The following is a 25694-nucleotide window of genomic DNA, read 5'->3' as shown; positions in this document are numbered from 1 at the left end:
GGCAAGACGTCGCCACGTGCTTCCCGAGTCACTCGCAAACGGAACGAGACCCGTACCCGTGTGGCTCTTGCTCTGCACCGCGCAGCGATGTCCGGGCCATCCGCTAAGAGTCTGGGGAAGGGTGAGGCTGCTGGTGGCCCGGAGGCTCTGGGTTTCGGGGATGCCCCGGATCCCCGTGCGATCGGAGCCGTGACCGCCTCCTCTTTCCTGCAGGAAGCGCGCCCCCTGGCCCGGTCCCGGAAGGCCAGATCCGCGTCTACAGCATGAGGTTCTGTCCCTTCGCTCAGAGGACGCTGATGGTCCTGAAGGCCAAGGGAATCCGGTGAGGACGAGGGCGAGGGCTCCCGAGCCTCCGGGGTCTGGCGAATTTGCTTCAAACCCTGGGGGGGGGGGGGGCGTCGGCTTTGTGTTCAGGGAAAAAATATTCTCAGCCTTTTGTAGGAGACTTCAGTTGCACACCCTCTTTTCAAGGGGAGGATTGTCACGGACTCCAGGACTCCAGGGCGGCCTGTTTAAGCAGTCCGTGGCTCAGAAAAGTTGTCTCCTCGGTGAGGTTAATGGTTTGCAAGACTGCAGAACACTGAGGCGGCTGTCTGAGCTGGGGACCTGGATTCTTGGTGAACTAGAGGCTGGCTTCCCCTTACACAGAGGTCACCTGCCTAGCAGAGTTCTGAGTCATTTTTGTGCACAACAATTTGGGTTGTAAATACTGGGAAGGGTCCGAGTCAAGTCTCTTTGCGGCGCCTCTTTTGTCAGTCATTGACCCTCCGGTTATCTACAGGTGGCAAGTCTCTTGGCTTTTCTGATACTGCGTCCATTGGACCATTTTCCTTCCAATGCCTTGGGGAATCTTTTGAACAATTATTAGACACCTGCTGTTTGGGAAAAATTGTTAAGGAAAAAAATTCATGTTTGGAGTTAAACTTCGTAAACGACTTTTAGTCCATGGGGAGAAATGGCTAGGCAGGCAGTTCTTTTGCCAAATGTTAAGATGTGACCTAAAGAAGTATTTGAAAATGAGCTATCACTTTGTAGCAATTTTAATCTCATTTGGATGGGAGATCCTGGTTTCTAACACAAGAAACTAATTTTGGTATATATAATTTTCAACCTAAAGCAATTTTTTTCTGCATTAGTCAGGACTTTTACAGTAACAAACTCAAACTGAATTGAGAAATAAAAGTATTTATTGTTCTCATATGAGAGAGTCCAAGAACCGGACACAGCTGGATTCAGGGGGCACGATGTCTTGTGTTATGTATTTCCCACTGAAATTCTTCGTGGAAAAGAATTATATTTCCCAGCAGCACTCTTCTAAAGCAAAAATTGAAATTACTTTTGGGAGAAGGGTACTTTCAGATTAATGTGAATAACTGTTCTTCTGTGTTCACAGACTGATGTTGAACTCCAGAAAACTTTTCCTGGGGCAGTAACATCTTACACAGTCATGTGTGTTGTATAATCTCTGTAAGGAGCATCCACCAGCCTATAGGTTCAGCTGTACTGAGTGTTGGCTCAAAATACCAAGCTTGCAGCATTCACTTGAGCTCAGGACCTGCCTTCCATTTTCATGATATAATTCTCAGAGATGAACATTATTCTATGGCAGATGATTTTGTTTTTCCATGGCAGGTGGCCTGTATGTTCTGTTCATTATACTGTAAACCTTTTAATGTACACACACACACACACACACACACACTTCCATCAGTGTTCATGCTGCCACACTGGCTATTTGTTCTTGTGAAGGATTATGCATTGAAATCCATAAGCTAAATCTGATTTGTTTTGGATGAGGACACAGGAAATCAGACGTGTTGGGATGGCTTACTTTTGAGTGGTCTCTCCTAGTAGACATTGCTCCTGATTTGAGTTATTCGGAGACATCACTGTAAGGATTTAGGACACTTTCCTCCCTCTTACGATCTCTGTAGGACATAGGATGTACACAGTTACAATCTGGATTTAGCCCGGCTCCAACAAATTCTTTTATTATTTATTTTGTATACTTTTAAAATTTTATTCTTATGTGCATGTGTGCATGAGTTCATGTGCTTGCAGGATCCCACAGAGCAAAAGAGAGCATTGGATCCCCAGGAACTGGAGTTATAGTTGTGAACCCTCACATGGGTCCTGAGAACTGGACCCAGATCCTTTGCAAGAGCAGCAAGTGCCCTTAACCACTAAGCTATCTGTCCAGTCTCATACATTTTATGATTCAGAAACCTTTTGGAAGAAAACATATGAAAACGTGGACTCAACGTGGTTCATTTTATGAGATTGCTAGGATTTAAAAGAAATACCCTTCTTTATAAAGAAGGATCTCAAAATTCATATTAGCAAAGTGAATCAATTCAACCCATTTTGAACTGAATCAAAACGAAGGGAGGTTTTATCAGGCTGATTCTAACATGCTGAGTGGGCATGCGCACAATCTGATTGGTTGCCCCCTCTCCGGATGCAGAAGACACCAGCCTTCCCATGTTCAGCACAGCCCTGTTCACAGCGGTGTGCTCCCGATAGCCACTGACAGGTCAGGGGATAGGGAAAATGCTCTACACACAGTGTTCCACTGTTAAAGAGAAGGGAAGTCTACAGAGTGTGACAAAGATGGGTCCTGGAGAAGCTAAGTGAAACAAGTCAGATAAACAGAAAAGTGAGTATTGGCTGCTCGCCCGCAGGAGGGCATCCGAACAAGGCTCTTAAACTGCGCGTGCAGCGTGGTTCAGAAGTCTGCCTCCGTCTAAGGCTCACCGACTGAGCGGACGGCAGAATCGATCCACACTAATTCCAGGAGACAGAAACTGCCTTGCTCTCTTCAGTAGCCTTGTGTCTTTCAGGCACGAGATTGTCAACATCAACCTGAAGAACAAGCCCGAGTGGTTCTTTGAGAAGAACCGCTTAGGGCTGGTGCCCGTTCTGGAGAACAGTCAGGGTCACTTGATTACCGAGTCTCTCATCACTTGTGAGTACCTGGATGAGGCATACCCGGAGAAGAAGTTATTTCCCGATGACCCGTACGAGAAAGCTCGCCAGAAGATGACCTTGGAGTCATTCTCTAAGGTGTGTGTAAGAAATGACAGCTCTTGTTTGGAAACCCTTCTTTTAGACTAAATCAGCGCTGCCTTTGTGATGGTTCAGGGACTGGGGACCTTAACAGAGGCTCTACTGCAAACGCCCGGCCAGTCTCTGCTCCATCTGCCTTTCAGTCAGCCCCCTTGGCTCTTTCTCCTGACCCAGCCCTGGTGATTGTTTTTAATCTGTCACATGTCTTCCCTGCTCCCAGTTCTCGCCACATGTCTTCACCTTTGCTTACCAGGATTAGGCACGTTTTATGTTTATCGGACCCACCTGCTGCCTTCCTGAAACTCGGCCAGGCTGCTCCAGACCCCGGCTCTGTGCCCCACAGAGCCTCTCCTCATTCAGGCCTGCCTTCTCAGTTGCCCCGAAAATGAAGACTGAGCTTCCCCTGCTATCACTCACTGCCTGGTTGTGAGATCAGCTTGGGAGATGTCATACTGTGTGCTTTGAGACGGCCTCCTTGTTTTACTTCTCTGGTGCTAGTTCACCTGTGAGCAGATCTAAGAGGATTGCCTAGAGCAGACTCTGACATGTGTTTCCCATCAGCGTCAGCTCTTAATTGTCCCTGCCAGTCTTTAGCATGGACAGTGCACTGAGGGTCCCGGGGAATGTGCTTGTGTCTTCAGAGTGGATTCATTCAAATCAGAATTAGCAAAGAGATGACCAACAGGTATGTATTTAGACACCAAGAATAGCGGGGCTCCGCTACATACATTCGGATGAATTACTTTGGCAGTCTGGTAAGTGTACGAAGGAACATTTTGTCTATGAGGAAAGAAAGAGCTTTTAAGACATATTTAGAAGACTGGAGATTGACAAGGGGAACGTTCTGTTTTGGAGACATTGCGAAATGGCAAGGGAGTTGTCTAGCTTAGCTGGATGAGGGCAAGAGAATAGCGAAAGTGGCCAGAACATTTATAGGTAATGCTGGGGAGTTTAAAAGTGAAAATAAATGTAAAATTAGAAATTCCTTCTAGATGGCTGAGAAATGCTTTGTGGGCAAGAAAAGCTCTCTGCAAGCATGAGGGCTCAGGTGCAAATCCTTGGCACCCACAGAAAAAGCTGGGATGGCAGTGTGTGCCTGTAACCCTAGTATTGCTGTGTGTGTGTCTGTGTGTGTGTGGTAGCTGGGGGTGGTGTGTGTGTGGTGTGTGTGTGTGTGTGTGTGTGTGTGTGTGTGTGTGCATGTGTGTGCATGTATGGTGGCTGGGGTTAGAAATGAGCAATACCCAGATCCAGAAATCTCACACATCAGTCAGCCTCGCCTGAACAGCAAACTTCTGGCCCAGTGAAAGACCCTGTTGTGGTACTAAGATGACAAGAGACAGAGGAAGTCACTGATGTTCCACTGACCCCCGCATGCACATACATGGGTCTGTTGCACCTTCACACTTTGGTGCATGTAGCTCCTCCCCAACACACACGAGCACACACACACACACACACACACACACACACGAGTATGGTCAGGGCTGAGACAGGAGGTGCGCTTGCCTGTTGTAGAGGTGGTGGCTGTGGCTGCAAGGTTAAATTCTGGGGGAGCAATGCCAGGGCAAATATGTCTAGTCATCTGGGCGTGTGGCGGCAGTACAAATGCCTGTTAGTCCCTGCTGGTACCTCTTGGTTAGTCTATTTCTCAGTATGGTTTTAGAAAACTACCACAGTTCTAGGCCTATTTGTTCAATTCTAGGCCATCCAGTGTCCATTTATGAGTTTTCTGGTTCCAACTTGCTAAAGTAGGTTCTGTTATCTGCAAATGACAAAAGCTGGAGCAACCCCACATTCTAATTTACAAAAAAGGTTTGAAACACCAGGCCGTGGTTTCGGTAAACACTGCGGCTTGTCTACATTTGTCTCTACTCTGAAAGGATTCTAGTGTGTTTGTTTTGTGTGTGTTGGCAGGGCATTAGCCTCACCCTGATAAACTGAACACTCATTCTTTCTTCAGGTGCCGCCTTTGGTGGCAAGTGCTGTTAGGGCGAAGAGAAAGGAAGACTACCCGAGCATAAGGAAAGCACTGGAGGAGGAGTTCCGCAAACTAGAGGAGGTACTTCCTTCTCTTAGCTTCCACCATAAGAAATGACAATCTATAGCTGCATTTCTTGGCCTCATGCCTTCAAAAGCTCACTCTCCAAATCACTGTCTGACAACTAGAAATAGTATCCAGTTAAAAAAAAAAAAAAAAAAAAACCAGTCACAGCAGACTTCTGTAAGCTGTTCTATGAATGATATAAATCAAGACACCTAAAAGTACCATCATTGACTTTATTTTTATTTATTTATTTATTTATTTATTTATTTATTTATTTATTTATTTATTTATTTTTGAGACAGGTGTCCTAGGCTAGCCTCAAACCCATTACGTAGCCCATACTGGCCTTAAACTCCCGATCCTCCTGCCTCAGCCATGTGAATACTGGTGTTGCAGGCATGCCCGACTACTCGTGAAGTACTTAGCACAGCAGCATTCAAACAACAATGAGAAACAGCACCTACGTTTGCACGTCACGTGTTCCCATTTTCTGTTCTTGTCTTCTGTCTGTGCTCATATATTTAAAATAATAATGTTTTAACCTACTTGCAGTCAGACAGTAGATGCCATTGTATTGCTTCTCCCTGCTGCTGATGTAATAAAGGCTCCCCACTATGGAGTCTGTCAGGAGTGAAGGCATGTGGGGAAACCAGTGTCTTTTTTTGGGGGGAGAAATATCTTTCTTCCTGGCCTTGAGATACTCTGTTCCCATGTAGCCATGGAGAAGGAGAGGCTCCTTCAATGGGAATGCGTCCTAGCATCGTGTTCCTAAGTCCTGGCATTATGTCACTAAGTCCTGGCATCATGTCCCTAAGTCCTGGCATTATGTCACTAAGTCCTGGCATCATGTCCCTAAGTCCTGGCATTATGTCACTTAAGTCCTGGCATCGTGTCCCTAAGCATTCCATACTAATCATGAAGTTTGCTCCAGTATTTCCTTTCACTCTCTTCTTCTTACTAATTTGCTCCTTTAAAAATTTTTTTTTATTACTTTTGATTATGTGAGGGGACAGTGCAGGTGGGTGTGGCCATGGGTGTTGGATCTCCTGGATCGAGAGTTATAGACATTTCTGATGTGGTAGCTGGGACCCAGACTCCTAGAGAAAGCACTCCATGCTTTAAGTCTGAGCCCTTCATCTCCCCAGTTTCCATCTGCTAATTCTTACACTGCAAGTGCTCAGTGTTCCTAGCATCTGTTACACGGATGAAAAGTTCACAGGACCAGTTCCCTTTAGGCTGATGCCTGTGGTCTCTAAGTGTCCCTGCCTACTTACCAGGCCAAGGTCACCTGATACGGTGACCCGAATCAAACCAAGCCAGATGGAGGGTCCACAGCAAAACTTAAGCTGTGGCATTTTTTTTACTGGGAGCAGACTTTTTTACACCTTCATCAGGAACAGAATATAATGGCATTTGCCAGGATCAATGCAGTTGTCGTCTCCAGGGTACAATGACATTTGCAAGTTATACAGGGCACACAAGATCAGTGTCTAAAAGCAATTGTCCTGTCAAGCTTTCCTGAATGCTTCACTGCCTGAGGGAGTGCCTCAGTTTCTCAAGGACTGAAAGGCACACAGTGCCTGAAAAGCCTGTGGCTCATGCCAGGCCACCTTTATGGTTTGCCACTGTGGTTTTACAGATAGATTCTTCTGGCACTGAGCTGCCTTAGTGTCACTGAGAGAGCAGCTTGATCTCAGAGGACTTTCATGTGTATTATAGACTTAATTAATAAAGGATTTCTCTCTCTGTGCTCGTGGGTTTGAGCCATGATTTAGCATTCTGATATTTTTATTTGGGCCTGGTATCATGGATTTCCCAATCTCCTAAAATAACTTCCCTTTAATGGGGCATTTAAATTTGTGCCTATGGGAGTGTGTAGTTCAGTTTCTTTACTGGTAATTCATTGTGGAGTTATATATTTGTTCTTAAGTCAGATTTGCAGATTCCTGCTTCTCTGTGGGACAGAGAAGGTTCTTATTTTAGTGGAGAGAAGACAAATAATCTTTTCCACACTGCATAACTTTACAAAGATCTCTGCGGAAAACCACAGAGGCTGTCTATAATGGGAAAACTGGTTTGGTTCTGGTCTTTTAAAATTCTTTGTGTTGTAAGTGGATAATGAATTTTAGTCATGAGTGCCCCACCTCCTTCAGGTTTAATTAACCTACAGGCTTAATTAACCAAATAATACTCTCTGTCTTCCTCTTTGGTGACACCTTTGTATCAATTTCAGAAACATCCCATTTGAGCTTTACTGTTATTCAAATAATTGTCACCTGTTTAATCGTCAATTCTGTCTACTTCTAGGATGTTTTACCTATGTTTCCAACTAAAAACTACATGTAGAGAAGCACCCCATCCATGAAAGTACAGCTTGACAACTTTTTAAAACATGAACACATCGTAGTACCTAGCCAAATGCTAAGTTTGGGTTGTTTCCTACTTTATACAAATGCAGCTGTATACTGTGCAGGTTTTAATGGCTTCCTATACCTTACTTTAGGGTTATAAGATTCATTTACACTATGTATCTTTCTTTCCTGTTTGCAGTCCAGTGTTTTAAGGTTTGATTGTATCAAAACTTATTTACTCGGGACAAGTAACATGTTCACAGTTGAGCTATTCCATCAGTTTGAGAAGCTCTGAGCACCAGGGTCTCAGCAGAGTAACAGTTTACATGAAGCAAGAAGGAAATCTGGTTCCACGTGAATCGGGATTGGTGGGTTAAGTCATCTAGAGTCAAACATCAGGCAGTTTGTTTTAGGCATTTTAAAGCACACTGCAATCTTCTGTACACAAAGGCATAATTACAGTGAAACTCTTCTTGAAGTACATGTCCGTGAAGATGGGCTCAGGGAGATAGGCTACATGCATTATCTTGGGAAGGATCTGGTGTGGTCTTGGTCATACTGATAGTGAGGCCATCGGGGTTATCAGCCACCTCCAGCCATGGTTGTAGTGTGGGAGAGCCCTTGGCCATGCAGATGACAAAAAGGTCATATTAGCCACCCCCCCCCCCAGGCCTGGTTGTGGGAGACTTTGGGGAGCCAGGTATGGCCTTGCCTTACAGGTAGCACAAAGGTTACCTAGGCTATTAGCCACTTCCACTCCCAGCCTACTGGGAAGAACAGGTTATACATATTTTCCTTTGAAAAGACAGCCCTGCCTGTTTAGCGTTTCTGGTTTCCCTAGTGCTGTCTGTGAGCACAGGACCTCTCTGTACTACCAAAGTATATTACAGCAATTTTCAACATGTGGGTTGCCACCCCTTTTGGGGTCAAATGACCCTTTCACAGTGGTCACCTAAGAGTACATTATGATTCACAGTAGTAACAACGTTACAGTTATGAAGTAGAAATAAAAGTATCTGTATGGTTAAGGGTCACCTACCTTTCCTGTTGTTTTTAATGATGCCGTTCTATCTGCACAGACAACCTTATTTTTTACTTTCTTTAACTTTCAGGCTTTGGATGTTCAGAAAGACTACTTTGGTGGGGATTCTGTCTCTATGATTGATTATCTCATGTGGCCTTGGTTTCAAAGACTGGAAGCGTTGAAGCTCGATGAGTAAGACATTTGAATATTTTTTGCGCAGTTTGAGGCGAGAGTTGTAATATTACTTCTGGAAATTTTCTGAACCAAGATAAGTATTGCATGTCACTGCCATGAATGTAAGCCAGAAAGAGAGGAAAGCCCTGGGTATACAGAACCTGACAGGTCACCAATTCATACCACGTTCAGCCTAGGGGAGGGGACCTCTGTCTGAGACGTCAGTGTTTTAAAATTTACCCTCTGCTGGCTAAAAATCCAGGTGTGGATAATTTGTTTTAGTCTTAAGCACCTTCCCTCCCTCCATCAGTACAAGTTTAATTAACCAAACAGTGTTCTTGATTTTCCTCTTTGTTGGGACCTTCATATCAACGAGCCTTTCCTCCTTACTCGAGAGAGTTCCGTGCTGGTTTTTAAACTCATGCTTTGAGCTTGCGGTTAGCTTTTACTTCTACATCTTAGAAGTCACAGCGATCTTGGGGCTACCTCTATTCACATTTTCCTATAGAAAATTGCCATGTAAGGCTGTTGTCCAGCAAGTCTCGGTTTGAAGTTCTAACCACACAACTCTCAACTGGGCTTCCTCTTCCTAGAAGTGAAGACCCCAGTGCCACTCAAATCTAAAGCCTTTTCGTCTTCGGCTTACGTTTTAAAGAGCCGTGCTTAAAGATACATTTTTAATGTGTAGGAGGATAAACTGAGGTGGTGAGACTCTGGGTTGCCTCTCCAGTTCCTCTGGCTCACAGCCGCCATCTTGTTTTCCCGCAGGTGTGTAGCCCACACTCCAAAACTGAAGCTCTGGATGGCAGCCATGCAGAAAGACCCGGTAGCATCATCTCACTTCATTGATGCCAAGACCTACCGTGATTATTTAAATCTCTACCTACAGGACAGCCCAGAGGCTTGTGATTATGGGCTCTGAAGGGCAAGAGCCCTTAGCCAATGATGTTTTCCTTCACCGGTTGAATAACATGCTTGCATTTTACCCAGGATTCTCACTGGCTCGTTTCTCATAATTGGACCTTATGGTCTAACTGGGTTTCTTTCCTCTGAACACTATTTCAGAACAATCAGTTCTAGTGGTCTTCACAGTCTTCACTGCCCCCCCCCCCCAAACCGGAGCTGGTGATACTGGCAGAGGCCATGGGTGAGGAGAACCAAATCACCCTCCGGAAGAGCAGCAACCAGACGATCTCACTAGCCCCTACTTATAACCCTTTCAAATCCTTCCTTCCAAATTCTAAGTTAGACAGATATGGGTGTGTCATATGCAATACCGTTAAGATCACCTCAGCCAGTTCAGTATATAAGACTTAATAAGTAATGGCTGAAATCTCTATTGGGAAAGGTTAATCTTAATACTTTTATCGCTTCCATAAGAGAAGGTACTCTGGAAACATCATTCCATTTTAGGGATGATACAGGTGGTACAGAAGTTAAACGAGGCCCTAAGATGTTGGCAGAGGGATCTGGGAAACATATGCTGGAGGACGCTGCCATTAGGAATGGTAACCACTGACCGGCAGGTTTTCTGTAGGGGGGGTGACCCCTAAGGGAGCATAATAATCAGGCAAAGCTCAGAGCCTCATTTAGGGTTTAGCCTCCTCATAGTGATGTGAGGCCGCACCCTGACTTCACAAACGGGACAACTAGCATCCCGCCCGAGAGGAGCCATTTGTGCCACCGACCACCGGCCCCTAAGCAGGCCCTGGCGGTTCCTCGCGGATTTCTAGTAGGATGTGAGACCAGTGGCTGAGCGGAACCGCCTCCTACCGACTTCCTCCTTCGGTAGCCATAGATCCTCTATTCTCAAGCTAGCTGGTGTAACGCGGCCGCCTATTGGCTCGCTCTTTCAAACGCGCCAGGTATTGGCTGGAGCTCAGGGCTCGGCGACCAATTGCGGGGTAGGACCGTGGGAGAAGGGGCGGGCCTGCCTCCGTGTCTGCCGCCGGGCGACCCAACCCGTAGCCCCGGAAGGTTGATCGGGATGTCTTTTCTGTTACCGCCACTGGGTGGTTCGGTCTCACCCGCGCTGTATCGGAAGGGAAGACGATTTTGAGGTCAATTCTGAACTTTAGGAACTTCTTAAATTTGGGCTTCTCAGAGTAGGCTTGCCAACTTTTAATTTTGCACTTTCATTTTAGAAGAAAACCCAAGTGTTTAACCATAGCTAGCGTTTCTTTTTCTTTTTAAAATAAATTTCCGCTAAGAAAATGTGAGGGAACTTAGAGTATAGCACTAGGGTAAAGGAAGGTAAAGGAGGAAAGAATAGTCAATAATCTTAGATTATTGGATGCTCTTTAAGCCAGACACCTGTAATTAACATTAATTTTTTGGTTTGGATGAAGATAGGCAAGCGTAGTTCCACAGATGTGGGTTCGGCATTATTATTTGATGACACAGACAGGCAGGGCGATTTCGTTTCTGGGACTGCCTGTCTTTTGAAGGCTACGAAAGTCGTTCCTGCCACGTTTCAAATAATAGTTCAGATTTTGGGTTTTATTATTCAAATAATAATAAACACAATAACAGCTTAGCGTTGCTAGGTGATGGCTGCACACATCCTAAATATTAGATGCTTGCCATACTGATCCAAATAACTTCCCTAAACCACATGGTACTCTTACCTCCATGTTACAGATCAGAATGCCAGTGTGTTAGAAAACCAGGGTGTTGGAGGTTTTCTATTTGCCCAAAGTAACCCAGCTATTAAAAGGCGAAGTGATTCAAATGTAGCCTGTTTGTTGTAAAAAAGACTGCTCTTTAGATACATTTACACATCTATAAAGTTCTTTTTTTACAGTTCTTAGGTTTAGAGATTAAGCCAAGACAGAATAATGTGATCTGTTGTCAGTGGCTTCCACATCATTCCAATTGGACTACCTTAGAAAAGACAAATGACATCTGTACTGAATGTGTTCGGACTTCTCATGGCAGTGTTCCCTAAGCGATACAATGTAACCAAGTTCACCTTGTGTTGGCTATTACAGGTCATCTAGAAGTAGTTGGATCTATATAGGAGGGTGTGGGTACATTATTTGCAAATACTGCATCATTTTTTACATAAAGTTCTTAAACATCCGTGGAATTTAATATCCAAAGAAGATCCTGGAAATAATTCTGGGCACGTTTGGGTCATGTCTCTATTGTGGTTTGGTTTCTGCAGGAGTTGTTGATGCTCTTGCATGAGTTTTACACATTGCTGTCAGAATCTTGAAATTTTGCTTTTGACTATTCAGATATTATTATCAAGATGTATAGATGTGTCACACGTTATAAAGATACAGAAATAAGGAAACAAGCACTTGAAAGTCTCCTTTGACCCAGTTTTCCTGAAGTGGAAGGGAAGGTCCTCCTGTGGTAATTTTAGTAGCCACATTGTATATGTCCCAAAGTTAACACCATTGGAACAGGAGCTTCCCTGTGATCTTCACTCCTGGGAAACCCCGAAGGAGGCAGATGTGAGAGCAGATCCATTTCCCTCATCTGGCCCATGGAGTTCAGTGAACAATAATGGATCACGTCAAGTGGGCTTTCAAAGAGACGAGGATAATCATAATCTAGTCTCTGCTAATATAAAAAGTTTTTTTTTTTTTTTTTTTTTTAAGCACAAGGTGGGCATAATGGGGCCCATCTTTATTTCCAGCACTCAGGAGACAGAGGCAGGTGATCTCTAAGTTTTAGGCCAGCCTGGTCTACAGAGTGAGTTCCAGGACAGTCAGAGTTACATAGTGAGACCTTGTCTCAAAATGAGAAAAATGAAAAAAGAAAGCCCCCCCCCAAAACAGACTGAAATTGAGTGGAGAAGTTGTTTCCCTTCTGTAAACACATAAATAATTAATCACCTCAACAGAGACTCCTCTGTTTTCAGAAAAGCAGCGTTGGGACCAGGGAGGTGGCTTAGTAGGTAAAGTACTTACTGAACAAACACAAGAACCTGATTTCCACCCCCTGACCCACAAATAAGACCAGGTATGGTGGCTGGTGTTAGTGGTGTTAGTAATCCCAGTGCCAAGGAGGCTGAGGTGGGTCTCTGGGGCTTTCAGGGCAGCTCAACCTAATCAGCAAGTTCCATCTGAAAAGGCCTCTGGCCTCTGCCAGCCATTCACGCTCTCTCTCTCTCTCTCTCTCACACACACACACACACACACACACACCTTCACACACAGAGAAACAGTGGATATGATTATATTTCAGATGTCTGAAAACTTATTTCTAATAGATTTCTGTGACCTTATTAAAATTTTTTTGTGCTCGAGTTGGTCAATATAACAGAGATGCAAACAGGAAATAGCACAGATGGAACAGCAAAAAAAAAAAAAAAAAAAAAAAAAAAAAAAAAAAAACATTTAGGAGTTACCTACTGAATTTCTAAGAGGAAGCAGAGAACAAGCTTAAAGGTCATGATTAAAATCCTCCCGGGAAAACTGTTTCGATCTTTGGCAAGATTAAAAATCACATTACTGAAGTGTAGCCTGCAGCATTCAACACGTTCAGCCAGCATTAAACTGTTACCAGGTGAAATTAGTGCATTGAGTTGGATTCTATTTCTCGAATGTCTTCTTTATGGATGCAAAATGGGAAGGCATCATGTTATTACAATGCCTTCTTATTCATTATGGTTGCTCTTTCATTTGGGGGTTCACTGAATAGAACTCTGCTGAGAAGGTCAGTACAACTTCACTCCACACTCAAAGCTGCCCTGTATATATATACATGTAGTTGGTCATCATCTTAAAGAAGATGTAGGTCAAAGAGGCTGAGCATTTTGCCCAAGGGCCAAAGACGGGTGTCACAACCCGTCTGGTTCCACCGCCCATTTTGAGAATCCTGACCTTTCTTATACTGTCTCCCCAGGTGGAGAATGCTTCTTATCTATGTCCTAAGTAAACCAAATAGACTTGTACCTCAAAACTTGACCTCCCATAAACCGGCATACCTTTCATTTTGAGACTGGTCACTCTGTAGTTGGCCTCAAAGCTGTGATCTTCTTGCCTCAGACTCCAAGTTCTAGGATCATGACATAGTCCACAACAGTTTGCTTAGGCAAACCTTTTGTAAATGACAATCCCAGCTCTCAGATTTGGTCTTCTTTAGAACGAGTGAATCGTGAGAGGAGAACTGGAAATTTTCCCTCTTTTGGCATAACAGAACCTCTCAACTTGCAAATGGAATTCAATGCTATCCCAGCCATTGAAACAGCCTATAAACTATGAATGACCAAATGAAAACCTCCAGGCTAACTCGGGCCACCAACTGGATTTCATGCAGCTCAGAGTGTATAAGAGTGCTTTTCAAAACTCGTTTTAAGTAGCTGAAAATACCAAAATGTAAATCATAATACGCGATGTAGAGATCAAGTTGATCAGCAGTGAATGGTTTGTGACTCGTGGACCTGGAGTGATGTGCCAGCTTATGTCCATCTGTTTTAACACGGGTACCACTCTGAAGAGATGGAGGCTGCATGTGGGGGTAGGGAGGATATCAGGTACCTCTGTATGTTCTGCTTTATATTGTTAACCTAAGGCATCTAAGAGTTTTACACACACACACAGACACACATACACACACACACACACACACACACACACACACACACACAAGTTTAGTTCCATTAGTCAGGTTTCCTGGGGCATACCTATACCCATTCATTTTTATATTGCCTTTGGCTGTTCTTCCATTACAAGAGTCGAGCAGCTGAGACCTGAGAAGCCAGCCTTCAGTACTGACTCTGTGGGGAGAAGTTTCCTGACTTCATTTCATTGCATCTGGTGCGGACTAAGCTACTGGATAAGAGTGTTGTTACCAGTGTTCAACTTCCAGAATTCTTCTCTTACGTTTAGTAGCTGTGAGACGTTAGACACGTGCTTGGTCCTGTTGGCCCCCTGGTTACTCATCTTTCCCTTGGGATAATCCGTCTGTGGGGTATGGGCAGGACCACTTTAAGGGTACACGGGACTAGTAAAGCACCAGCAGGTCAGTAATGATCCATTTTGAGTTTGAAATCTGCCTTCCTCTCATGCTTTCCCCTTTAGAACCTGGATGTGTTCTCTTCGATGGTTGTCTGCTCTATTTATGTGAAAGGTGAATGGAAAACAAGACATAAAAAGGAGGGCGTGGCTGCTCCTGAGGGTGGGTGGGTTTATCAAAGATATAAGGGAGAATGCAGGCACAGTCGGAGGCAGAGACATCCAGGAGAGTCCAGAGTGAACAGAACACAGAGATGGGCCCTGTGAGGAGAGGAGGGAGGGAGGGAGAGAGGGGAATCGGGAGCAGAGGCCAAGAGGTTCAAACGGGTAAAAAGGGTGGTGTTGCCAAAATGGCTGGGTCATGTAGGGAAGGCAGCTGGGGGAGGGGCAGCCCAACATAATCCCTGGGCTGGAGGAGTTTAGGGTAAATTAGGGTGGGTGTGCTGGGAAAACCTGGTGGCCTTAGGCACCTCAGCTGTTTGTTCCAGTTTGAGACCTAGCAGGAGGTGCTCTTGTTTTCTTAGAAGCCATCTCCCCCCCCCCAACTTACCTAACAGGGTGTGGTCCTTGTTTCAGTTTTGCCACCGAGCCTGTCGGACGCCTGCCGTCTTGATAAGAGCTAGTGCCAGGGAAGTAGTCGCCTGTGAGAGCTGCATCTGCCACAGTGGAAGGTGAGAAGCTTCTCCCTTGGCGCAGCAAGGCAAGAGCCCATGACACCAGGTTTCTATTCCTGTGCACTTCCAAGCACCCATTCAAACATTCCTACGATTTCCTAGTTCATACATAGTGACTGTTGACCATGCGTTGCCATTGTAGCTTAACTCCCACGGGGTCATTGGGTTCTTGACTAAATTCTTGTAGCTGAATCATTGTTCTGAAGATTTAAAATGATTTTCTATTCTGTAGAAAAAAAGATGTCATTATTAGCCAAGACATTCTGGACGGGTGCCCAGAGTTGCCTATCTTACGAGACACATGATAAGGCTGTTACTTTAGTTTAAAAGGTTTGAATTCAACAGTGAAGCTCCAATTGTGTGCCTTTTTTTGGGGGGGGTGGGGGGACATAAACTCTCCACTGTTGGAACCCAAGACAATGGATCTTTTAAAAGTCTTTGAACTTTTAAAGTTCTTTGACTCAATTAAGTGTTTACTTTGGAGGGAAGAATTTCATTTTTCTGGGGGCCCTTCGTGAAGGAGCAGTAATCGCTGCCTATGGCCCAGAAGTTTGGGACCTGATTCACACATAGCTGAGGGCAAACGAGACTCTGGATGCTTTTCTTTCCTTGCCTGTCACTCTGTAAACAAACTGTTGGCAAGCTGTTCCCACTACATCTCAGTCCTGGAAAGTTTCAAGAGTTCCTTTTTTTCACCTGCTGGGGTGCAGAACCTCCTGGTGGCGTGGTCCCTGTGCTGCTGAGCTATGTATGTGTCCTTAAAAAGGAAAGCAACACCTGTCAGAACTCGAGGCTGGAGGAACTTAAATGGGTCTTGACCTCAAGGTGTCTTGGTCTTATTTTACTGATATTTTCTCAGGATGGGTAGAAATCTCACAAATGGGATGAGGGAGGCCCAGGGAGAGGCATGTGGTGTGATACCGAGGCTGGTGTTCCCTCCCGAGTGACGCAAGGTCTCGGCTCAACGTAAGTCTGTTGTCCCATTTGCTGAAGCAAGAGAAAATGTGGCTGTTTTAAAAAGACAAAATGTGGTGAACGAGTTATGCAGAAGGTACCATCATCTCTCTACCTGAGATCAGGATTTGTGATGGAAAGGAAAAGTTAACATTAGCCTGGTAAATCTTTATTCAAATCCTTTGAAATCCCAGTTGGGGTTTAAATGTCCAGTCTTCCTTCTGTGGATGAGGGCCCGCCAAATGTCTTCCTTGTGTGTCTAAAGCTAGAAGTACTTTCTGGGTCTTGGTTTGGACTTCCATATCTGGGGAGGTATCTGTGAGGGATTAGGTTATATAGGGGGTCCCAATTCACTTACCCTTTACCCCACCAGAGTGTTGCCAACTGTCAAGAAACTCAGTTTGGTTCTGGAGGGATCACACGGTACCTGGAGCCAGTAGCAGCGAGGCCTGTAAGGCAGTGACTGAGCTGTCGGGTGCTGTATAACCTGGAGATTGATGTCTGGGGACTTGACAAGATGCTTGGGGCAAGGTAAATCTTCTAGACATGGACCCTCGGGCTGGGGGAAGACACGTGATGGAGTTGCTTTCTCTGGATAGGAACACACACTGTATGGGCAGTGTCCCTTCTGGAGCCTGAGGCTCAGTGTGCAGACTCCTCCTGCAATGTCCCTGAGGTGAGCAAGTCCCCTCCCCCCTGGGCTAACCAGATTCTCCATCTTCTTGCTCTTGCCCTGCCCTGTAGGAAGCTGTCCCCCAGGGCCGGTCCCTGAGGGTGTGATCCGGATCTACAGCATGAGGTTCTGCCCCTACTCTCACAGGACACGCCTGGTCCTCAAGGCCAAAGGCATCAGGTGAGGAACGGAGACTCAGTGCTCCCCGAGCAGTGCTCCCCGAGCAGATGGAGCACCCGTCAACTCCAGGGGGATATTTAAAGTCTCAGGCTCCTGGAAGGGGCCCCCCTTCCCTTTCTTCTGAATGACTCCAATGGCTGATTTTGGGGCAGACTCTCCTGAACTGCTGAATTCTTTTCCAAATCAGGTTTTCATGAACTTCCAGACCAGGCAGAGTAAACTGAATGATGCTGTTTGGTGAACACTATTTGTTTAGGAAGGGCAGAGCTAAGCTCACTCAGGTCTCCTAACTGTCCCAGTGTCGTGCCTACCTCTGCCACAAGCAGCTTGGATGAACTCTGCTCTAACTACTTTTTCATGTCCAACTTTTTCTTATTTGTTCTGTCTTTCTACCACATCTTCCCCTCTCCCCTGCCCCATGGTAATCATACAAAAAAGGAGTTCAGGGACGTGGGATCTGCTTCATTGGAGAACTAGAAAGGGGCCTAGCACACAGTAGGTATTCAAAAAGTGTCTGTTGGGCTTGGGGATAGAGCTGAGTTAGTAGGAATTGCTTGTTCAGCATTTATGAACTACTGATTCACACCCAATCCTTTAACCATTCTTTCCCACCACATAAAACCAAGTGTCATCTCAGAACTGGGGAGGTAGAGGCAGGAGGATCAGAAGGTCAAGACCAGTCTTGCTTCCACATGACAGCCTGTCTCACACACAGAAAACAAGTGTCACGCTGGCCTCCGGCTGGACTGAGAAGTTGTAGGGGTGACATCAGCCTTTCAGTTCATGTGAATGAAGAGAGAGGCCGGTGTGGAGATATTTTAAATAAAACTGTTAACTTGCCTAGATGCACATTATAACATGCCTTTCTAGATTCTTTTCTCTTGCTCAAATCTACCTGGCCCTGTGGTTACCTATTCTTTCTTTGTGTTTAGAAAAACCAGAGCATACAATGCGTTGCTCACTTGGGGTCAAAGTGGCAGCTTAGGAACTGATGCAGATATTTGTGGGGTTTCTTTGTTTTTGATACAGTGTCTTATGTAGCTCAGGCTAGCCACAAACACATTATGTCTCTTAGGATGATCTCGAACTTGTGGTCCCTCTGACTCTCCCTCCAGAGCACTGGAGTCACAGCAGAGCATCAAGGTGCCTGGCTTCTGTGATGATGGAGACGAAACCAGTGGCTTCCCATAGCGAGGCGGGCATTTAACCAACGAAGCTACATGTTCAGCCCCATAGCTTGTTTTCCAGAGTGGAGTTTCTTAACCTTAGCACCACTGACTGACATTAGGGGCCAGGTAGTTCTTCGCTGGGGAGAAGGAAAGGGGGTTGTTCTTGTGTACCCCAGCTTATTTGTCAGTATCTTCCCCTTTACCAATTTGGAGTATATCCCACTCCCAGGTGAAAACCAAAATGTCCCTAGATGTCGATTTGCATTCCTTAGATGACAGAAGTAACCTCACTGAGAACGTACGCTTTGAAGATTGTAGCCATTTGTTTCCTTTAATCGTTTTAAGCACGTAACTGGTAGCTTCCTGGTTTCGAAACCTCCGATTAATCACGACAGTGAGTGTGGAAGGCTGAACGGTGACTGCTTGCTAGTGCACTGGACACTTCCTAGGGCTGCCCACGATCAGAGTGTGGATGCTGCACCGTTGAGATGGGTGCAGTTATGGGCACCTTACACGATGGGCACTGAGCATAGAGGGGAAGGAGTCAGCTAATACCTCAGCTTGCCCAGACAGCTTCGTGTGGGTTTTGTATTAACTGTTAACATTTGAACTTTTGTGGTTGTGAATGTCTTGGTTTGGAGATGGGGGTCTCACTGTGTAGCATAGACTGTTCTGTAGCTTACAATCAAGGCCTCCCGCCTCTGTCTGCTGGGTCCTGGGGTTGCAGATCTGAGCCACAAAGTTCTGCTGGATTTGTGCTTCCAAGACATAGCCCCCAGTGCTGTGCTCGAGTGTTTGCAAGGAGCCAGTCAGCCTGGCCCTCTTCTCACTGCAGCTACGATTTAGTAGATGACGTCAGGCATGGGATTCAATCACAGGAAAGGATAAAAGAAGCCATAGGAAACACCTAACACCTCTGCAGGATGAACACAAACATGTTACATATTTTACACCAAACTCCAGCGTCAAAGAAACAGTTTAGTTCTTAGTACAAATGTGGATGCATAGCTGCTCCTGTTTCGGAGTGAGCAAGCATCTGTCTTTACGCTTTTCACTTCTAGTCTCTCCCCCCCACACCTTTTTTCCCCTTTTATTTAAGGCATGAAATCATCAACATTAACCTGAAAAACAAGCCTGATTGGTACTATACAAAACATCCTTTTGGCCAAATTCCTGTTTTGGAGAACAGCCAGTGTCAGCTGGTCTATGAATCTGTCATTGCCTGTGAGTACCTGGATGATTTGTACCCGGGAAGGAAGCTGTTTCCTTACGACCCGTATGAACGAGCTCGCCAGAAGATGTTGCTGGAGCTATTCTGTAAGGTACGCTCAATTCTGAAGAGACACGTGGACCTGTTTTTGCTTTGTCTGTGCTTCCCCAACTTCAGTCTATTCCAGAAATCAATCATGAGCTGGTTCTGTTTAACCCTGTGAGCCTCTGAAGAATAGCTTGCTTGGGATTAGAGTCAGAGGTAACCACTGAGGCAGAGACTCACCTGGGATTAGAGTCAGGTGTAACCACTGAGGCAGAGACTCACCTGGGATTAGAATCAGGTGTGACCACTGAGGCAGAGGCTCACCTGGGATTAGAGTCAGGTGTAACCACTGAGGCAGAGACTCACCTGGGATTAGAATCAGGTGTGACCACTGAGGCAGAGACTCACCTGGGATTAGAGTCAGGTGTAACCACTGAGGCAGACTCACCTGGGATTAGAGTCAGGTATAACCACTGAGGCAGAGACTCACCTGGGATTAGAATCAGGTGTGACCACTGAGGCAGAGACTCACCTGGGATTAGAGTCAGGTGTAACCACTGAGGCAGAGACTCACCTGGGATTAGAATCAGGTGTGACCACTGAGGCAGAGACTCACCTGGGATTAGAGTCAGGTGTAACCACTGAGGCAGAGACTCACCTGGGATTAGAATCAGGTGTGACCACTGAGGCAGAGACTCACCTGGGATTAGAGTCAGGTGTAACCACTGAGGCAGACTCACCTGGGATTAGAGTCAGGTATAACCACTGAGGCAGAGACTCACCTGGGATTAGAGTCAGGTGTGACCACTGAGGCAGAGACTCACCTGGGATTAGAGTCAGGTGTGACCACTGAGGCAGAGACTCACCTGGGATTAGAGTCAGGTGTGACCACTGAGGCAGAGACTCACCAGGCTAGTATCAAAACAGCTGAGATTGCTAATCCTTTAAAAGGAGTGTTTCTCAAGCTCCAGGTACAAAATATTGGAATGAACTTGTGCCTGGAAGAAGGTTGCCTTGTCAGCAGGGCAAGAATGATACAATTTAGGAAACACGAATAATGAAACAGTGACAGAAGCATTAAGACCTTTGTAAATAATTAAGAATGATTCGGTGAGGGGCCGTGGAGATGGCTGATGTGGCACATGAGCTTGAGGACCTTTATTTTGGATCCTCAGCATGACACAAAAAGCTAGCTGGCGGTGCCTGCCGGCACTCCTGGTGCTGGGATGGGTGCAGGAGTATCCCGGGACTCCCTGGCCAGCTAGTCTGCCAAATCTGCAAGCTCGATGCTCACTGAGAAATTCTGTCTCAAAAAATAAGGCATTTTCCACCTGGATGTTTGATCTCCTGGATACATGTGGGGGAAGGAAAGAACTAACGGTGTCCTCAGACCTCCACATACATTTAACGGCATTCACACACTCATGCCATGCTTGCACACGCGCACACACAGGCACACAGGTGTGCACACACAAATATTTATGTGCACAACTTAATGTTGTTAATAGCTGACATATTGAGCAGTCGGGATGTTCCAGAGCTTCTCTGACTATGGATTCCCTTCTTGACTGCCCTTGTTGGGTATTGTCCCTGGTTCAGTTTTTCACATAGGAACACTGAAGCTTTAAAGTGTTCCACCTAAGAGTGTCCCATGGAAGTAGCTGGGGGGCGGTGAGAACTGAAACCCTGGGCTAGAGAAGTGCTGTGAGAAGCAGGAGATCCCCCAGAGCCTCTCACCAAGGACAGGGACATCTGCGTTGGCTAAGTTCTCCTGCGCTGGAGTTGGGAAGCTTCGCCGCATTTCGGTCAGAGTGGGAATAGTTCTCACAAACCTCTAAGAACCTGTGTCTTCTGACTAGATACCACACTTAAGCAAGGAGTGTCTGGTAGCGCTGAGATGTGGGAGAGACTGTACGGATCTGAAGGTCGCCCTTCGTCAGGAGTTGTGCAACATGGAAGAGGTACAAGGGGGCGTCTGTCCCGTCAGAGGCAGCGGGCCAAGCTCTGTAGTGTCTCTAACCTAGTCGCCTGGCATTGCCTGTTTGCAGACCTTTTGCTAAGCCTCGATGTGGTCCCTTTCTAGTCACCCAACTGTGACCTGCGGATGCCTGCCTCCCTGGCCTGCTCTGAAATGATTTTTGACAAGTTTTCCAGGATGATCCGTGAATTTGTCCTTTCCTGGTATGGCATTCCCTGAGTATTTCTGCAGGGCTTCTGCCAGTGAGGCTGAGGTATTGGTAGGAGGCTTGTCTACTAATAGTTCATTCGCTCACATTACAGAGCCAGAAGGAGGCAGTCCAGGACTGTTTCAGTGCTTCCCCATGAAGCCAGCAGGAACTGAGGCTCCTCCTCTCTGTCTGTCACATCTAGTGCAAGGTTTCATCCTTTTTCACCCTTCTGCCACCACCTTCCACTCTAGCAAAGAGAGCAGAGAGAAAGGTGACGTGTCTGGACCCTTAAAGGACTCACCCAGAAAGCCAGTGAGCTTACGCCTCAGTGGCCAGACTTCTGTCGTCAGGTCATGGCCATCGGCACTGGAGGCTGGGGGTTGTCTCTTAGTTGGGACACCCTGGATAAAAATCAATGTTGTGTATTTTAGAAAAGAAAGGTGGTTGTGGATGGACGAGGAGCAGTCCTGGCTGGCAGAGTGTTCTGTACAGGACAGTCACGGAGCTGTTCTCTACCCACCCATCCTGAGGTCATCTGTGTGACATTACCTCTGGTCTACAAACCAATGATTTCTTTTTATGAGTTACTCCCTCATATGGCCAGAAAAAAGAAAAAAAAAAAAAAAAAAAAAAAAAGACCATCTTCATTCCTTTCAGAGAAGGCTAGCTAGTCCTATTTTTCTACTTGACTTTATCAACTAGAATCAGATAAAATTCACACACACTCCATCGCCTGTCTTGGGGATGTACAGCTGCAGTATCTTTGTAAGGTGACTAGTAAGAAAAACTAACTTTTGTCTTGAGGCCTCAGACTGCCAGGACCCTACCCCGGGAGGCAGTAGATGGTAGGGTCTTGATTTTAGGTGTAGCTTTGCTGGATTTTAGGCTCTTGGGGAGGAGGAATCCTGGGTGATGGTTCTGTAACTGCTTCACCTACATCAACACTTCCTTTAATCACAGTTGAAGAAGACATCTAATAAGAGACTCTTTCCCAGGGAGGGCAAGTGCTGCCTTAATTAGAGGGAACCTTTCTGAATACAGAAATTTTAATGTCTCCATATTTAGTGGTGTTGTGTGTGTGTGTGTGTGAGAGAGAGAGAGAGAGAGAGAGAGAGAGAGAGAGAGAGAGAGAGAGAGAGAGAGAGATGGGACCTCTCTATATAGTCCTTGAACCCAGAGACCTGCCTGTTTTTGCCTTTCAAGTGCCCGGATTGAGAGCGTGAGCCACCACATGTGGCTGCTGTCTTTTTCTAAAGGTCATGTGAACTTATCCCATTCTGCCTGGTTACCTTCTCACGAATTCGTGAGTTCTGGGTCAGATTAAAGAGCCGGAAACAAAAGCCTGAATTCCGAGATCACTGTAAGTGCACTGTGGTTGTTCCCGCTGCTCTTCCGCACGAATCACTGAAGTTAGGATGCAGGTGCACATCTCTTGGCCTCCCTCCCAGGACAGTTAAGCCGGCGTTCTGGGCCGCACACTACGGTGGGGTGGTGCTGTGTGCACTGGCTCAGAGTGCAGCATCCTTCTGAGGCCAACAGAACCAGCACTTGGTATCTCAGAAGGGCTGCTCGCTAGGAATGCAAACATTACAGACACCCAGGCTCAGTGATGAGGTGGAGATCAACTTTCAAGCCTGTTTTGAACCAAGGTGTGATGGGTGCTAGTCTGGAGACATTCGGGGGTGAGAGCTGGTGTATGAGAGCAGAGAATCCCGGGTACAGGGCAGACCACGGTCAGAAGGCTTTTCCCCTGTCCAGTGAGTTTCCCCTTGATCCAGAAGTCCTGTGGAGTAACTGCAGACTGTGAGGCAGGAGAGTGATTTTCTCTTTCTTGCTTTGCTTACTGGAGGCCACCAGGACCTCAGAAATAGGGCTGGAGAGGGGACTTGACTGGAGAGGTTTCAAGGGACCAGGATAAGATGACCTTTGGTGGAGGTGCTATCCACGGTGATGTTGAAATTTGTCACTTGCAAACAGGATGTTACTGGGACTCGGAGAGAAGCTCCAGTTTATTCTGTGAGGTGTTTTGGGGCAGATGTGGGAGACAGAGCTTAGGAGAGTGATACGTGGGCTGCCCTAGGCCTTGGGAGTGGTTCCTAGGGGTTCACTAGAGGAGACTGGAAGGCTTAACCTGGGGTGGTGATGGCCTCTCACCACACTCCCTGGAGAACTCCGAGAAAGAGAACAACCCCTGACTTGTAACTCCAGCTGATGGCAGGACATCCTTCAGCAAAACAACTCAGCTGAGAGAGCGGAACTTACCGTTATGGGCCAGCCTTGGCCCTGGTAGCTGCCACTCAGGCTGCGTGTGGCCAGCTGAAGGTTCCGCATTGCTGCAGTAGGTTAGGAAGGGAGTTTTGTCCCCAGAGTATCAGTAAGAACATTAGCTGCAATATACAGAGTGCCAGACGCTGAAACAGCCAGTGGACATGAACAGTCCGAGCCATTCCTCCAAATCCTAGACTCAGAGATCCTAGTGAGAGTAAAACTTACTAGAATTAATTCTGACAGAAATGCCCCTTAATTTACACGAACATTTTTCCTGTTTTGTTTTGCTTGTTTGTTTTTGAGAGGGAGTCACATTATGTTGCCCTGGCTGTTCTGGAACTCACTATATATAGACCAGGCTGGCTTTGAACTCACAGACATCTGCTTGCCTCTGCCACCTGAGTGCTGGGATTAAAGGCATGGATTACCTCACCCTTCAAGTAGGTTTTACAAACAGGATTTTGAGTGGGCTGAAAAGCTGTAAACACACATGTTATTTCTGAGGAACAAATAATCCAATATTCTCTCTCTCTGTCTCTCTCTCTGTCTCTCTCTCTCTCTCTCTCTCTCTGTGTGTGTGTGTGTGTGTTTCATGTATGGGGGTTTAGGTGGGCTTATGCAATGGTGGATACAAGGAGGTCAAAAGACAGTCTCAGGCATTTGTTGGAAACAGAGTATCTTGGTTAGGGTTTTACTGATATTAACAGACACCATGACCAAGACAACTCTTATAAGGATATTTAATTGGGGCTGGCTTACAGGTTCAGAGGTTCAGTCCATAATCATCAAGGCAGGAACATGGCATCATCCAGGCAGGCATGGTGCAGGAGGAGCTGAGAGTTCTACATCTTTATCTGAAGGCTGCTAGTGGAAGACTGACTTCCAGGCAGCTAAGATGAGGGTCTTAAAGCCCACACCCACAGTGATGCACCTACTCCAACAGGGCCACACCCCTAGTAGTGCCACTCCCTGGGCCATGCATATTCAAACCATGACACAGGGTCTGTCCTTCCTTGTCCTCTGAGTTGTATACTAGGCCTCCTACCTTACTGACACTTGCCACACTTGCTGGTCCTGGGATTTGGCTTCAAGTTCTCATGTTTGCTCCCACTCAGCCCAAGGTCAAGATTTTAAAGCAAAATGTGCGGAGCCTAGCCAGAGACTCAATTTGCATTTTGTGGCCCTGAGCTCTAGGTGATTTTTCTCTTTTGAAATATGACCTGTGTACTCTTTTTATTTAAGATGATCTTTAAAAGTCCAGTTTTCTGGGTGTGTTGGTCCAGGCCTGAAGTTTAGTGCATAGAGGACAAGGGTAAGAGGGTCAAAAGTCTGGGCTAGCCTGGGCTGCATAGTAAGATGCTGTCTCAGAAAACAGCAGCAACCATAAGACTTTGAGGAATATTAAGAATTCACTTAAGGCTATATAAATAACATAAATAAAATCCTGGGCTTTGATCAGACCAACAGCCTGCTGTCCTGTCTGCCTGCCTTGAATATTGGCATGTGTTTTATGTTGTCAGGATGCTGTAGACTAAGCTCACATCAAACCTGCCTCTGAGGTTCAAACCTAGCTATTCTTGAGTCATTAGTCTAAGATGTTCACCCTTTTTAGTTTTCTTCTGTGTGGCATTGACTTTACCATTTCAGTGTCACACTCTGCTGGGCTCTGGCTTTCTTGTCTTTGTGGATTCCAGCATAGCCGGGTGGGGGTGGGGGGACCTC

The 25694-nt window shown here is 46.0% G+C and overlaps 2 protein-coding genes across 2 annotated transcripts in view; both read left to right on the top strand.

Moving 5' to 3' along the window:
* Positions 1-9654, top strand: GSTO1 (glutathione S-transferase omega 1). Its single transcript, XM_080911320.1, has 6 exons — positions 1-121; positions 214-322; positions 2841-3063; positions 5030-5128; positions 8577-8680; positions 9431-9654. The coding sequence occupies exons 1-6, from the start codon at positions 88-90 to the stop codon at positions 9582-9584; spliced, it is 723 nt and encodes a 240-aa protein (XP_080767446.1). The 5' UTR covers positions 1-87; the 3' UTR covers positions 9585-9654.
* A 7102-nt stretch (positions 9655-16756) lies between these two features.
* The window catches only part of LOC308416994 (glutathione S-transferase omega-2), a gene marked incomplete at both ends in the record, with an annotated part of 13329 nt that continues 4391 nt past the window's right edge, over positions 16757-25694 (top strand). The window contains 4 exons of the mRNA XM_080912080.1: positions 16757-16790; positions 17004-17112; positions 19381-19603; positions 21396-21497. Of these exons, the coding sequence (XP_080768206.1) occupies positions 16757-16790; positions 17004-17112; positions 19381-19603; positions 21396-21497 (468 nt within the window). The remainder of the gene's footprint in view (positions 16791-17003; positions 17113-19380; positions 19604-21395; positions 21498-25694) is intronic.

Source organism: Micromys minutus (genome assembly GCF_963924665.1).
Source record: "Micromys minutus genome assembly, chromosome: 2".
Classification (NCBI taxonomy): Eukaryota; Metazoa; Chordata; class Mammalia; order Rodentia; family Muridae; genus Micromys; species Micromys minutus.
The sequence above is the reverse complement of the archived record's forward strand: the minus strand, read 5'-3'. Positions and strand labels throughout refer to the sequence as shown.

Coding starts and splice junctions, on each gene's coding strand:
- GSTO1 (XM_080911320.1), top strand. CDS start 88: ATGTCCGGGCCATCCGCTAAGAGTCTGGGGAAGG. Junction 122..213: donor CGCTAAGAGTCTGGGGAAGG/GTGAGGCTGCTG, acceptor TCTTTCCTGCAG/GAAGCGCGCCCCCTGGCCCG. Junction 8,681..9,430: donor GAAGCGTTGAAGCTCGATGA/GTAAGACATTTG, acceptor GTTTTCCCGCAG/GTGTGTAGCCCACACTCCAA.